Below are 15,088 nucleotides of genomic sequence, written 5' to 3' on the forward strand. Positions count from 1 at the left end.
ACGCCTTCAGGTCCTAACGGAGAACGAGCCGAAACGGGATTAGCGATAGAATCGGTCGGGGCACCCCGGTTTCATAAATATTCCCGCGGAATTATCAGCCGCTCCTGTTCACGGGCTGTCCGCGTCGCGAACGCCGACGAACGCAAACGTTTGCCGAAGCCGGACGAGAAAAATGAGGATCAACGGGACCGTTCAACAACGTGAATATCTCCATACAAGTGTATATAATTGTACGACAAACGCTCCGGAAAATTCGAGGAATTCCGGAAATCCAGTCGGTTGGAAATTTTGGAGCTCGTTTGTACACAGAACGCAGCGGAGACTCCGGCGTTCGTCGTCTACGAGACTAGATCTCGGGCTTGTGCTTCAGCATACGCTGATTTTTATTGTGAACGATGCTGTGAAATGCTGTTTATCGAAATGGGCCTTCGGTTTTTTTTAGAAATTCAACCTTTGGTTTCTCCTGCGTGCAAGGCTTTTTAATCCTTCTACGGTGTTACCAGTCTGTATCATCTAGACTTAGGCTTGTATTTTACTTATTTATTTATTTAATATCAACGAGCCAAATGGCCTTTTAATTTTTTGACATAAATTCAACAAGATAATAATAATAACAATAATAATAGTAACGATAATAAGAGAATAATAAAAATGAAAGTGGAAACAATGTGATTACGATATACCAGACAAACATACACTGGACATCCTAACGTCTGATAACATTATAGAGTTGACATTTAAATTTATTAAAATCATTAAGAATCCTATTCAAAGGATCAGTATAGAGAAATCGAGACACATAATGTTGAGGCACAAAAACTCGGTGGGTTCTCGTAAACAATATTTGAATCCTTTGACAACGGATATCGATATATTGATGATGACGTTAGAATTGTGCATTTTGTTCTGACTCATACGATTTGATTATGACATATTGTGTATTTCTCTCATTATTTAAATCTTTGGTGCATAATCTAGTTTTCTGAGGAAAATATTCTTAGCACTTTAAAAATCATTGTCTACAAAGAGTTAATTACCATCTTGTTGCAGTCACAATTGAATTCTGCAAATCAACTTTTACTCTCTTTTGCACTTTCGTATTAATTATTATAGCGTTTTATACAATAAGTTTAAACACATTGCATTATAGTACAGTTCATTTAGTGCATAAATTTTTATGAACACCATAGAAGGATTAATAATCTTTTATTTTCGTGTACTATCGTTAATTCATTTAATTTATGACTCTATATTAACTCAGTCATCCTCCGTAATAATTATTATTATTCTTACTACAGATACTTACCAGATAATTAACACATATTCTTACTACTACTATTCTTCTACAGAAGAAATTCAAGCTTAAACTGTTTGAAAAAAACGGAGGCCCATGCTGAGATTTTGCAACACTGCAGCTTGCACCTAGTGCACAAGCGACGTGCAGAGTCTGGCACTTTGATAGTCATCCTACGTTCCTGACCTCTTAGAGCTTCCTGCCGCAAGCGTCTGCGAAGTGGGCGGCAAAATGGCGGGGGTGGTGTTTGCGGTCGATGAACAAAATTTTATCGTTTTGCCGCCATGTCCATCAACCGTGTTTACCATCCGGCAGAAATAGAAAATAGATGGATGATCTATTAACAGTTGTGTGGCATCTAAATTTACATTTTCTACCAGCTATAGTATAAAGTATTTATTTATAATATTCCAATGAGAAGGTCAATGTCGATTTAGAAAAACATTGGGTTCAAAAATGTATAAAAGAAGTTAGGTAAGGAATATTCTCAAAGAACTAGCCTTTAAAGTATATTTATTTATTTATTTGATTATTCATTACACGGGCAAAAACCTATTAGTATGCAATGTAGATAATATAAGTATAGCTAAAATACAAAGCTAGTCATAGACTGTAGACTAAATAATTTTAACTTTATTTGATATTTTCGAAATATACATATACTTTATCAAATTCATTAACGAAGATAATAGTTTATCTGAAATTATGCACAAATGTAGTAGCTGGACATCTTTTATTATCTTTATTAGGATCTGCAGTAACAAAGAATTTTCTAGAATTTCATATTATTCAATAAACGTCGACTGTGAGTATTGAGTATCGAGTTCAAAAAATAGATCAGCATTGTTCTCAAAGAACTAAATTTTAAAATACGCAAAAGAAAAAATAAACACGCAACTAGCATAAAATCGTAGAAATTGTGCATCTCACGAGAGCCTAAAAATGATTCCACTACAGTTTAGTTGAAACGTTTTATTTCGAATGTGGCAACTGCAAAAATACTCGAATGTTCCGAAGCGTTCGTACATGTTGTCGGACCCGAGGCTAGGAGAGAGCTTTTTATCCAGGATGCGGCAAGAAAACGCGCATCCGAATTGGTCACCAACCGTGACTCGCATGTTGAATGTTTACTTCTGGGCTGTTAACAATTCCCTCCGCGGAGACCATTTTTAATCGCATACGGATTAATCGTGGAAAAACACGAGATTCGACGGGCACGCACGCAAATTAGCTCGATCAAACAATTGCCGCCAGTTCGTTTTTTCTTCCTTAAACGATTTGTACTTCGCTCTATTGTGCATGGTATGAGATATTGTGCCTTCACCTTTGGAACGGTCTTTCTTAGATGTATAACGCGTTATACCGGTCATGTATCGTAATTGCAATTCGATATGCACAAATAGGTTATGAGAAAGGTGAAGCTTCGTATGTCGTCGTTGGGGGAATAACCTAAACTTTTAACATAAGTACCTGGCATTGCTTGAAGTAGATTAATATTTACTTTATAATCATTTCTTTCGCAGCTAGTCGCAATATGAATATCATTTTGACTTAACACGTCGTTGACCGACAAGTTTACAACGTCTGGGCATGAGAACACGAGTTACCTCGTGACCGGTCATCAATCTGTTAAAATATGGAATAAAAACATGTATATGTACATAATATACACATATACATACATACATACATACATATAAGCATACATACGTACATACGTTTTACATACGTCGTGCACATGTCGTACATACGTCGTACATACGTCGTGCACATATCGTACATACGTGCATTCGCTGCACATACGTACATACGTGCATAAGCGTCCATTTATACTAATGTGAACGCGCCGACAATGTCATGTCTTTTCGAAATCTCAAAGGTCATCACCCACTTCATCTGTATATAAACAGGACACTAATCGTCATGTTTTTGGGCACCTTACGCACATAAAACTTACAGTACTAACAGAATACTATGGTTCACAGACGTGGCCTCGCCATGAGACGGACGTGCAAACGTTGAACTGTAGTTCTGAACTACAGTTAAAATGGTGACAAATCTGCGATTTTTGCCATCTTTAATTTGTCGTAAGTCATAACAACGTCAATCGATTTTGATAAAATTTTTAGCATGCATATAAGTTACCGAGACCTACGAAATAAATTTTTTAAAGTTTCGTTATAGGCTTAGATAAAAGAGTTAAAGACGAAAGTTTTTTTTATTTCTTTTTGTAATTCCAAGTAATAGCAAAATGAAAGAAAGAGCATTTTAGTCATTGTCCCTCTATCATTAAAAAAAAATTCAAGTCATTCGGTCCAGTTTCAAAAAAGTTATTGCGTTTTAAAAGGTGGACGAATACTTTTGTTGGCGCGTTGACGTTAGTATAAATGGATCCTAATACGTCGTTCATACGTACATACGTGCATACACCGCACATGCGTGCATTCGCCGCACATACGTACATACGTGCCATAACCTTGACATGCATACGAGCATACGTCGTACATACGTACATAAATATATACATACATTCATTCATACATAAGCCTAATATTATTCATTACACATTAAGCTTTGAATTTAAACTCCTCTATTTCATATGTTCATGTTGAAAAGAAAGTTCAAAATGGAGGTACCGTTTTCGTATTACTATGCACAATACTGAATCCTCCATCCCCCATTCTGGGCTTCTGGACGCTTAATCACGTTTTTAGTTCATATAACATTAGCCATGTACCATGTCTTCGAGCTTGATGTCGCGTCGGTGCCTTAGCTTCCGGTCAATAGAGTGGCCAGCTCGAATGTCCTCTAGACTCTAGAATTTGGAGACTAGAATTTAACAGAATCTAAAGTCTAGTAGAGTTTAGAATCTAATAGAGTTTTAAAGTCTAGTAGAATTTAGTAGATTTTAGTAGATTCTAGAGGCTAAATAGAGACTAGAGTCTGATAGAGACTGAGATCTCTGATAGAGATCTGAGTCTGAGGTCTAATAGAATCTAAAGTCTAGGGCCCAAAAATTCGAAAAAAAGGGCTCCCGAAGTAGAAATCTCGCTAGTTCTCCTAGCCTCGCGGACCCGACGACGAGATATCACGTGTGTAATGTGGTTCGCATGATCTCGCCAGGTTTCGATATCTCGGAGGACTGTTCTTGCGGGGCGTGCACGTAAACACGAACCCAGAGGAGGGCTTTCGCCGAGAGAAAATACAAGCCGAGCGAAATTGCACGGTGGGCTCAACCTCGCCCCGTGTCTCTGCTATTCGACAACGATAACACGACGAAAAGGGAGAAAGAGAGAGTGGGGAAAAGAAAGAGAGAAAACAAGAGTGAGAGAGAGTGAGGAAGGGTGGGAAGGAGAGAGGAGGCGGCTAGAATTATCTATATACTGTATATAGGTACATATACATACATACGCAGGTGGCGAGAGAAAGAGAGAAAAGGTAAAAAGAGAGACATAGGAGGTGGAAGGGTGTAGAATAGGCTCGAAAAAGAGAGACCGAACGAGGGGAAGGGAATGAACGGCCCTGGGAGTCATCAGCATCGCGGCTTGGGCATGCAGGGACGTTACAGGGCCGTAATAACCGGTGGCACCCAGGCTGGGCCTCACCCGCGACCACCGGCGCCGCCACATGCCCGCGGTGGATGGCACCCCCATAATCAGCACCCTCAGCATGCCCAGATACCTCAGCAATACACCGGCAACAAGGAATACCCGTATCGACAGTGTCCACCGCCACGCTTCCACAACGGGTATACATATAACGATCTTGCACTTATTATCGCGATCGATACCATCGGTCCATTATTTATTTATTTATTTATTTATTTATTGTTCGGGCAAGAAACCGATATAGGGAGACATCTGTTCAGTTACGATAGAGAACAACGGTTTAAGGGGAAGGAAAGAAATGTACAACCGATTCTGTTTGTATATAGTAGATATGTTCGTTTCAGAAAAAAACCGTACAAAAAAACGTCGTCTAAAAAAGGACATCGTATATATACGTACAAAAAAATGGAACTGCTCTAAATGTATTTAGAAAATGACGGTTAATGCAAATAATTGTCCTTAAAATTTAAATCGGATAACTTTTTAAATCGTGCTAGATCGAATGGAATCGCGTAAAACTTATATAGTTTATTTTATTCATATTTTTTAAATAACAGCGTTGAATCAAAACCGGGCACAAGATAAAACGGATATTAGTATGGAAAGTTTAGCGATATAAATCGTAGACCAGGTTTTTAAAGGAGGAGATTTCAGCGCCAGAAATATCTGACGATAATGATTTCTTCTAGTAATAATTCTGTTCCGTTGTAATCGATATTTGGGTATGGACCCTGACAGCGAACGCGTTGAAAGAGCTTCGATTCTGCAACTTTGTCGAAACGGAGCCAAACGACCTGACTTTTTTTTTTGTTCGAGTAGGACGATTAGCACACTAGGTTAGATGTCCCAGGTTCCGTGTCTATTAGCAATTTCCGTGCCACCGGATTAAAAACGTATAGACAAGAAAAGTTTTGCATATAAATTGATGATCTATATATTTTTTTATTACGTTCACCTATCAACATGTAAGATTCAAAGGAGAGGCATCCGCGTAAAAGAAATTTTGATGACGTTGCGAACGGTGGGACTTTTCGGGAAAAATGCTATAGCTTTTCTAGCTTTTCGAAACGGTGTAAACTGCGTCTTAATTATATATAACATCCACATTATACGTCTCGTAAATGCGCAGCTATCGACTCGGTACCCGATCCATCCGCATAACACATTCTCCGCTCCCGCAATCGGAAGTGCCGCGATTTGGTTATCACGTAATGAGGCGAATAATTATCGCCCGGTTTCTTTTTTTCTCTGACCGGGATACCGGTTGCGTAATTCGGTAACGCACAATGCTGGCATAATTCTCAAAACGGTTTCTATAACGGTCGACCGGCAGTTAAGTGTGCCGATCAGTTCTCTTTCGTTACGCCCGTGAAAAATTCGCAGTCCAAGCCTAGAAAAGACAACCCGCGCCTTCTGGAACGCTGTATCACAATCGGAGAACAATACAGAAACGTTTTTGAAAGAGATCTGCGTTCTGTATGCCGGACGCAGGGAACGCCATTTTGCTCTTCCTGCAACTTACAGCATGATAAGAATACAAACACACTTTGCATCTATTATTCCTGCTAAAATACTTAGCTCTCGTTACAGTCGGTTTAAATTCTTTACCATTAATTAACTCATTCTATTTCATTCTGAATCCGTATCGGCGAAAGTAGTCCACGGTAATTCGACCTCGAGTGAATTGTTGAATATCTTTCGAATTCGAGTAGTCTGAGAAGTTTCTACTGTTTCAAGTTCAAATGGCTCGAACTTCGCATTCAACTGAACCGAGATAGGCGTTTTTGGAGTTTCAACACGTTGAGCGACGCGTCGGTCACATGTATGGGTGACATTGATTTTTCAAACTAGATCTTTTGTGGTAAAAATATATTAGACGGTCCCTCCTCTTTCAATAATTGTAACGAATTGAAAATAATGTAACGGTATCCTTACATTCTTCAAATTCCTTTACAATTTTGTACTTGACCTATTGATCTCTTTGTCAGATGTGCATACATACAACTTACCGACATCTGCAAAACGCATTTCTTAAATTCTCATTATAAGTTCAGATAAAAAAAGGTTGTAAATTCGCGAGTCGTTTATTTTGTCATTCCAAGCAATATCAAAATAACATCGCAAAAAAGCTACAATTCCCTGAGTTTCAAGAAAGTTACGCCACTTGAAAGCCATGTTTCACCCACTGTACGCGAACACGAAACTCCAAAATGTTCAAATATTTCGTTCGTAATTTCACCAATAAATTCAAAGCAGCTCGAACATTCGAACCCGGCGAGCGCCGTTCGAGGACCTACGCCGAGTCTTCGGAGCGAGAGCGCCGCGAAAGTGTTTTGCCAAGCGACGCGTTCAGCCTGGCAAGCGCGTATTTAATTTCCAGCGTAGGCATCGCCGAGAGAGGAGTCGACCATTCTAATCAACGATAATAAACGGGCGCAGGGGCGCCCTCCTCGGGATGCACGCGTTTTCAGTTTCGACGTAGCGACGCAGTCGTCGCCACGCGATTCCGCAGGATCCATTCGAATTTCGTGCGAACCACTCGACACGTTTCGTCAACGGAGATGCGCAAAATCCCGTCGCCGATGCTGACCGTTCAAAATTCGCATGCGACACATAGGCGAGCTCGCTCGCTCGTCCGCTCGCTGGCGTGCGCGCGCGCGCGCACCGGCATTTGCATGAGGAAAAAGGCAGACGTCAGCTTCGCTCGCGGGTACGAGCCGTTCGTGAAAGCGTATCTGTACGTAAATACATAGGATCCACGTTGTAAATAGAATATAGGGACTGGCTGGTGTCCACGAATGGCGCGGCGCAAACTCCCGTTCGCAAAAAATCGTTCTGTATTCCCCGGCGTTCCAATGACGGCTACGGAAATTCCGAATTTGTTCGCCGGGCCGACTCATTGCTGCATGATACACACCGTACAGCACGCGACCTTCGAGGTACCACCTCAGATCAATAGCAATCGCGGCGTTCGTCAATGGCGAAACACGATTTTTTTCTTTCACCGTTCTCCTTGCCGGCGAATGCTACTACGTTTGTTTCTTTTGTTCTGTGTACCATGTATCTTTCGTTGCGTACCATGTTTATGCATTTAATCACTGGTTATCTTGTTTAGCATGCCACTGTACATACGAGTATCAGTTTTGGACGAGCATACGCGGGTCTTCTTTGTACGTCTGGTGGTTCTTATTGTTGTGCAGCCGCCCGTTATTTGCGGGAGATATCGAATGTTCGAGCTGCTCGGTGTTCTCTTTAATATTTGAGCGGTTCAGAATCATAGCGGCGCAAGTCGCGTTCTCCTCATTGTGAGAAACCGGTAGCGTTATTGTTACACACTAGCATGTGTGTTGTTTACTGGAAATATGCACTGTTAAGATAAGTCGGAGTCGAGTTAATTTGTAACAACTTTGTAATTTGTTTCGCGTGTCTTGTGAACATTTTGACACGTTACGGACACGTCATGTTTAAAGACGTAAGTTCAAGTCCTCGAAAAATATCACTTACGCCACCATGGTTCCAACCCACTCATTTGTAACTGCTCGTCTGCGATCTTACAGATACATAGATACATTAACTTGATTACACGTTGCTTTATTAGAATCGTAAGTAGACCGCGGAGCTTTATGCACTTACGGCACGTGCTGACTTTTAAGGTGCAACAAAACGTATAAACTAAGCAAAGACCGGTAGCATTTTTATCTTCTTTTTACAACGAGTACGTGCAGATTTTTAAAATGCCACGATACGTATAAGCTAACAAGGTCTAATGTCATTGTTATCTCCTGTTTTAGAATAAGCAACGTTTTAGTTGACTAAGTAATCCTTTCTGTAATTCAAGTTCTTGTGAAATAACGTATACAAATTAGGAACAATGCTCGGAATGTTTACAAAATCTCGAAATTAGAATTTCATTCAGTATTACGTATACGCTGATTGCGCGAAAAAGACTGCAACTTACGACTTTTAATAAAAACGATACAAATCATCTCTGCCAGCAAGCACTATACCGTTACGGATTCTTATCCAACTGATCTCCTTTGTTTCTAAAGTCCATAGATCTTCTAAACCTTTGATTTTGCTCCAAAAGAAACATGTCTGCCGAAACTGGCGCGTTAGAAAAGCGTTTCGAAGCCGATTTTAATGAAATTTTCACTACGTATATAAATTACCGTTCCCCAGGTTCAGATAAAAGAAGTTGGAAGACGAAATTTTTTTATTTTAGTCATTGTTTCAAAAAGATTCTTACGCTTTGATAGATATTCGAAATTTTTCCCCAGTACATAGTTGTCGATAATGGAAAGATATATCGTACGGAATCGTTCTACGCAGAAATCATTCATAAGATTGAAGACGCGCGATCAAGGGACCCGTTTAGACAACAAAAGAACATTGTAGACCGGTGTGATACTCGAATAGCATGCGAGGGGTTAAAAATATTTGGTCCAGTTTGGAGTTCGAGCCTCGAATAGCACGTTCGACTCCATTCGAAAGTACCAAAACCCACGTGCTCGTGCAATGACGTCGAACGCAAGTCGATCGAACGTCGTCAGCATCGATTTGTTGATTATTATATCGCAAACGATTCGTGTAAACAGCACGGTGCCTCGTTTACGACGTCGCTACATTTGTTCAGCTGCGCGCAGCTAGAAATAATACTGCGACGCGTTCGTTGTATCTAGAGCAACGGGAACGTTTAATCGCGCTGCGCTCGGATTTAGTAATGAGTTAAGGATAACAGAACAGGAATCTCGCGATGATAATTGTGCCGTATCGGAGGGCGTGGATACATAGGCGTGTTTGTCCCGGACGCTTTGGCCAACGCCGTCGAGCCCGTTAGAACCGGTACACCGCACATAGTAATTCTTGAACGGATCGACACACGGCCGAATGATTGACAATTGACGTAAATCGAGTTCCGGAAGAAACACGTTTCTTTTTTAAAATCGCGCGCCTGTCACCGTCGCAGTTGAAGTACTCGATCGTTAAGAGGAAAAATAGTTTCACGGTTTCGAACCTTTGTGCCTTGAATCATGTGTGTGCTGTTCTTCCTCTTAAATCGTCATTCTGAAATGTAATCCATGTTGCGGATTTCATTTGCGTTTGCGACACACGTTAGAAGATCTAGTAGAAGTCAACGCAGTTCCTGCATCGTGTAATGAATACAAACTGTTTTCATTCTACATGAAAAACTGTAGACGAGCGATGTAATAACTAGACTGCGGATCTTTATGCAAAGTAGAAATTGTCTGCGTAGTGTTGCAAGGTACAAAAGTCGCTTAAGAACTGTTTCCTTTCTGTAATAATTATAGCAGAGAACGAAAACAATATATCGACACCTACTTTAAAATCCACCGTTTAAGTTAACAGTTTGCGTTTCATGCATACTTGTGATTGAAACTGTGTAACAGTGAAGAAAAGGACTTTGTGATTTCTGCAGATATTTTACCGAAAATGGTACTTTCTCACATGGAGAATATCTTTGGCGTTCGTACTTTTCACCGATATCTTTAAGTAATTGTTTTGTTTATAGATCTAATAGTTTCACAGAAAATAACACTTCTTCATATACGAACATTTTCAACACAAAGTCTACCAACATGTATTGATCGGTTCCGGATTTGCTGTTATATTCTATTTATTCAAACTGTATGGAAACAATTTTCATTTTGCGGAAAGATTCGCGGTCTAGTTATGAGCCAGCAAGTAAAAGTCGACACTGCGTCCATTTCCTTTTATTGCCAATGCACACTATAATTAGACGCAGTATGTTCAGTATAATAAAGGACTACATTCTCCAGGATTTAAAAAGAATCGAAAGTGTGATGATTGGCAAGAGACGCGGCGTACGCTAACCGGTGATTATGGTCGCTAACGATTTTCGTGGAGCATCGAGTACTTTCACCGCGACGCGACGATTTGGTGGGACTATGATGATTCGTAGATTAACAATGTAACGTTTCTGCACGAATTTAGGGATTGTCCTGGGGTGGGTACGTCTTCCGGACCAAACGGTAAGGAAGTCTCGTATCACGGTAGCGTAGGCGGATCCAGCGTTGGTTATAAGCCGCCCCCTCAGCACAGTCCTCAGTCCAGAGGACCGCCGGCCCATTTTGCGCCGGAGTCCGTGGGCCCTCCGGCGAACTCTCCTCCACTGCACATCAATATCTGCGGCCAGGTAAGCATCCGGAAGTAAATAGAGGGATGATGGAGAAACACAGAAAAACTCCTCGATCCAGATTCCCGTAGTTGAGTATTTAAAAAAAAAAAAACTGTATGCACTCGCAGGAGAACCCGATGCGTGATCCATTAATGAACCTGAGCCCGGGTCTAGGAGCCAGCGGCGTCGATATGGAGTACCGTAGGAGTTCCCAAGGTATATACACACGCCGAGTTTCGAAACATCGGGTCTCTATCGATCTTTCTCTCTCGGCTAGCCGTGCGTGCCTCTTCGTTACGATTCTTTAACCAACGGTACGTGTTTTTCAGCCACCAATCAGCTACCTTTGAGTCCTGTACAAATCCAGCCGTCGCCGCCATATTACAGACAGCCTAGTCAAGACGACGGCAGAAAGGTAAATCATCAGCGCGGCGCGTGCTTTGCTACGTAAAATAAAAGGAAAAAGAAAGGAAAAGAAGATGGAGAAACATATGTTGGTTGTTTTCAGAGCGAGTCTCCATCCAGAAAACGTCGTCGGATATCTCGCAACGGCGCCGTTTCCGAGATAGAGGTCCACGAAACGACGCCTCCGTCGCCTACGCCCCCGCTGCACACGACCCTACCATCCATATCCTCTTTACCGTCCCTGCCAACTCCTCCGCCGCCATGGGATTTCTCTCCGGTGCCTCAGCGACGATTGCCACGCCATCGCCCGACCGTGAGGAGTCGTCATCAACGATTCGAAACTTTCGGGCATACGCAACCGCTGCGGCCCGGTCACCAAGCCCTTCTGTCCATTCACAACGCGCTCCATGAGATCCACGGCTCTCATCTCAACATTCACCATAATCTGCATAACTCCCACTATAATATGCATAACGCGCATCAGACGCATCCCCATCATCCGGCCGGGACGGGACACCATCCTGCGCAAGGGGCGGACGGACCTGTGGTGGTCGACGTCGGCCAAGTCGGTGTAACCGGCTTAGGGGTTGCCGTGAGCGGGGATCCCCCCTGGCATCCTCAAGCGACAGGTTACAGAATTCCTTGCCAGCTGCACGGCATATACACGCCGAACGGGGCACACGCGTTTGCGCACTCGTGTCAGGTAAGCATCCCTGGTCTGCACCGGCTACGAGCTGCTCACGCGAACCGTTACGAGTCGATACTTCTTAAATGCGATACTGGATCACCTGTCTTTCGGCTTGGAGAAATCTAGAGTCTACTCGGTTATCTAGTTTAGACACATACTCTAGCGATGTTACAATTTAGGGGTTGTTTTCTACTTGATGCCGGAGGTACCGCCCGCCCACGAGAAAATGGCACAAAGGAACTTGTAGGAATCAATCCTCCATCACTTGATATCCTATCTACCTACTATACATGGACTATACCTGAGAGTGAGGTCTTCCCACACCCCACTGCCGACATCTGTGCCATCTTCTCGTGGACGGGCACTACTTTCTAAATCTCTACGAAGCTGTACTTTTATTCTTTCTCATCAAGTTAGCCTGTTCCCAAGTTTTAAAGTCAGGGTTGACACTGTTTCCAGAAAGGTCTACAACTTGGGGCTATTTGATCATTAACTATGAAGTGTATAGATTTTATAGCAAAATTATAGAGTAAAGAATGCATTTCATATCTAGTGACCTAATAATTTTTAGATCTGTATGAAACTGATGCCGGAACAGCTGGAGAACATCTCTATCCCTTTGTTCTTAATCAGTTTTCAAGATTTGTATGCAAAGTAGCCACTGTTTGAATGAGTTACAACTGAAGGGTAGTTTTGTACTTAAGATTGGAAGTATCAAAACCTTGCTGGAATATAAAGGATATACGGTAGATTCTAGTTCTTCTCTAATTAAGCGAAGTGATGCAGGGCAATTTGATTAGATTCTGCTCTTCCAGTCTTGCTCCAAATAAATAGCTGCCTTAATCGACGCTAAACCTACCAATGCCGGTGTCACATTTTTTATTTTGACATTGTGGAAGTTATAAAAACTCTTTCTTAAAAAAATGTTTGAATACATTTTTTTAGCTCAAACATGCATTACGATAGAACTGACGAAGACTCTAAATAAATTCAGTCTTCTGATCCTTATAAACAAGGACAGTTTGGTATGCGAAAGATAGACAGATAGATGATGAAGGGTTCAGCGTGCAGAGAACACGCACAATTTTATTCTCCACTCGCATAAGTAACATTGATTCGTAACAGTCGGTGATTCACACTTGTGGCGAAACAAGGAAAGTTCCCGCTGATTCAGTGTTTCGTTTGATATGCATGGGAACTTTTAAATGTTTTTAGGTCCCTCATCACCCGGGCCACTATTCCACGCCCCATCCGAACCATCCAGCTCATAGTCTGGTCGGTACGATAATGGGCGCACCATCCAGAGTATATCCAACGCCTGCTGGAGGTCCCGTCGCAGCCCACCATCATGCTCACGCGCCTCCACCCCCCGTCCATACTGCTCACTACACAACACACCACCAGCTCTCACAACAGGTACAGTGTTCAATCATTTCTAGACTACGGTCTTGGTGCAATCTCAATTTCACTCGACTTCCAGATTTGACTTCGTCGAGATGTCAGACCTTTAGCTTGCATCAAGATCTGCAGTCTAATTAGTATACCCCATCGGTGAATCGGAAGCAGTTTATTCTGTTTGTGTCAAAAGCAAACGACGACTGCCTTGAAAAATGCTCGCACAGGTTTATGCAGTAATGCGACACGATACGGTGGACCTAAACGAAATTTTTTACATAGCGATATAACAGTGTCTTTAATAGTATAAACTTGAGTATTGAGCTCTTAGGGATAAAGTTCTGTAGCGATTTCCGATTCACACCATCGACTTTCTATTGTCAACCCGATACTTTCCAAGGCGGCATGTATTTACTGATTCCTTCTTTGTTCGTTACAGCGGGAAGTCGAATTAGAGTTAATAGAATCCCATCACCCGCAACGAGTCGGAGCCGCCGCGGGTGCTCCATTACCATTACCGCATTCGTACTCACCGCCGGCTCTCACTCAAGTCACGACACCTCCACCCATATTCTTGTCGGAAACCAGGAATAGTCAATTGGAGATGATTCAGACGAGACCCCGTCCACCGGCCGAACGTAGTGTCATCACGCTCAGACGATTGAGACGATGGAGAGGCGTACCGCCTGGATCCGTACCTATCCCAGGATTCTTACTGCACCTCTTGTAAGCACCTTTACCAGCTGCAACGCTGTTTGCATCTTTCTCGCCGATGCTTCGCAACCGAAACGCTCTTGCTCACCGCAGTAATCAACGAAAATTTCGCAATTTCCAGGGCGATGTTAAGAAACCCGCCACCATTATCCCCGTACAGCCAGGCGGAGCTGTCCTCGCTGTCCGTCTCGGATTCAGCGACCGAGAATTACGAGGCTTTGCTGACCTTAGCGGAGAGGTTAGGGGAGGCGAAACCGCGTGGAATGACTAGAGCCGAAGTCGAGCAGCTGCCCTCTTACAAATTCAACGCGGAAACGCACCAGGGCGACCAGACCAACTGCGTGGTCTGCATGTGCGACTTCGAGGCCTTGCAGTCCTTACGCGTGCTGCCCTGCTCTCACGAGTTCCACTCCAAGTGCATCGACAAGTGGCTCAGAGTAAGTTCTTGTACTCTGATCCTTGCTATCAATGTATACTACTGCGAGCTATGTCCTACGACTGTTTAGAAACTGTGAACAACACTTGGCAGGGCCGTATTTTTAAATGAAGACATAGATACGAATGGAAGGAAAGACAGAGGCAACAATCCTTCTCAAAGAAAAGACACAGATGGTAGTTCTGGTTCGACATGTCTCACAAATGTTCAACCAACTTTGGTCACACGGCAAGCATGCATATATTAGTCTAGTTTGATCCATAATGTACACAGTATGGATGGACACTATGTAGGGAACTTATGTAGGGTATGGGTCGGACTAGACTATAGTACACGTGTCTGCTGTGTCACCAAACGTGGACACATTCAGCATTTGTAACTTGCAAAGACA

General features: G+C 42.4%; 1 protein-coding gene across 4 annotated transcripts in view; it reads left to right on the plus strand.

The window, feature by feature from the left end:
* mura (ring finger protein murashka) overlaps nt 1-15,088 on the plus strand; it is a 62,857-nt gene that overhangs the window by 38,606 nt on the left and 9,163 nt on the right. For 3 of the 4 annotated variants that reach the window (XM_033468924.2, XM_033468925.2, XM_076526413.1), the window contains exons 3-11: nt 11-200; nt 4,418-5,042; nt 10,876-11,077; nt 11,188-11,275; nt 11,389-11,474; nt 11,568-12,167; nt 13,368-13,568; nt 13,987-14,273; nt 14,383-14,698. In XM_033468924.2, coding sequence (XP_033324815.1) covers nt 4,807-5,042; nt 10,876-11,077; nt 11,188-11,275; nt 11,389-11,474; nt 11,568-12,167; nt 13,368-13,568; nt 13,987-14,273; nt 14,383-14,698 — 2,016 coding nt within the window. In that variant the 5' untranslated portion in view covers nt 11-200; nt 4,418-4,806. The remainder of the gene's footprint in view (nt 1-10; nt 201-4,417; nt 5,043-10,875; nt 11,078-11,187; nt 11,276-11,388; nt 11,475-11,567; nt 12,168-13,367; nt 13,569-13,986; nt 14,274-14,382; nt 14,699-15,088) is intronic. The other variant, XM_033468927.2, reaches the window with a different exon arrangement.

This window comes from Megalopta genalis, chromosome 15 (genome assembly GCF_051020955.1).
Source record: "Megalopta genalis isolate 19385.01 chromosome 15, iyMegGena1_principal, whole genome shotgun sequence".
In the NCBI taxonomy this organism is placed as follows: Eukaryota; Metazoa; Arthropoda; class Insecta; order Hymenoptera; family Halictidae; genus Megalopta; species Megalopta genalis.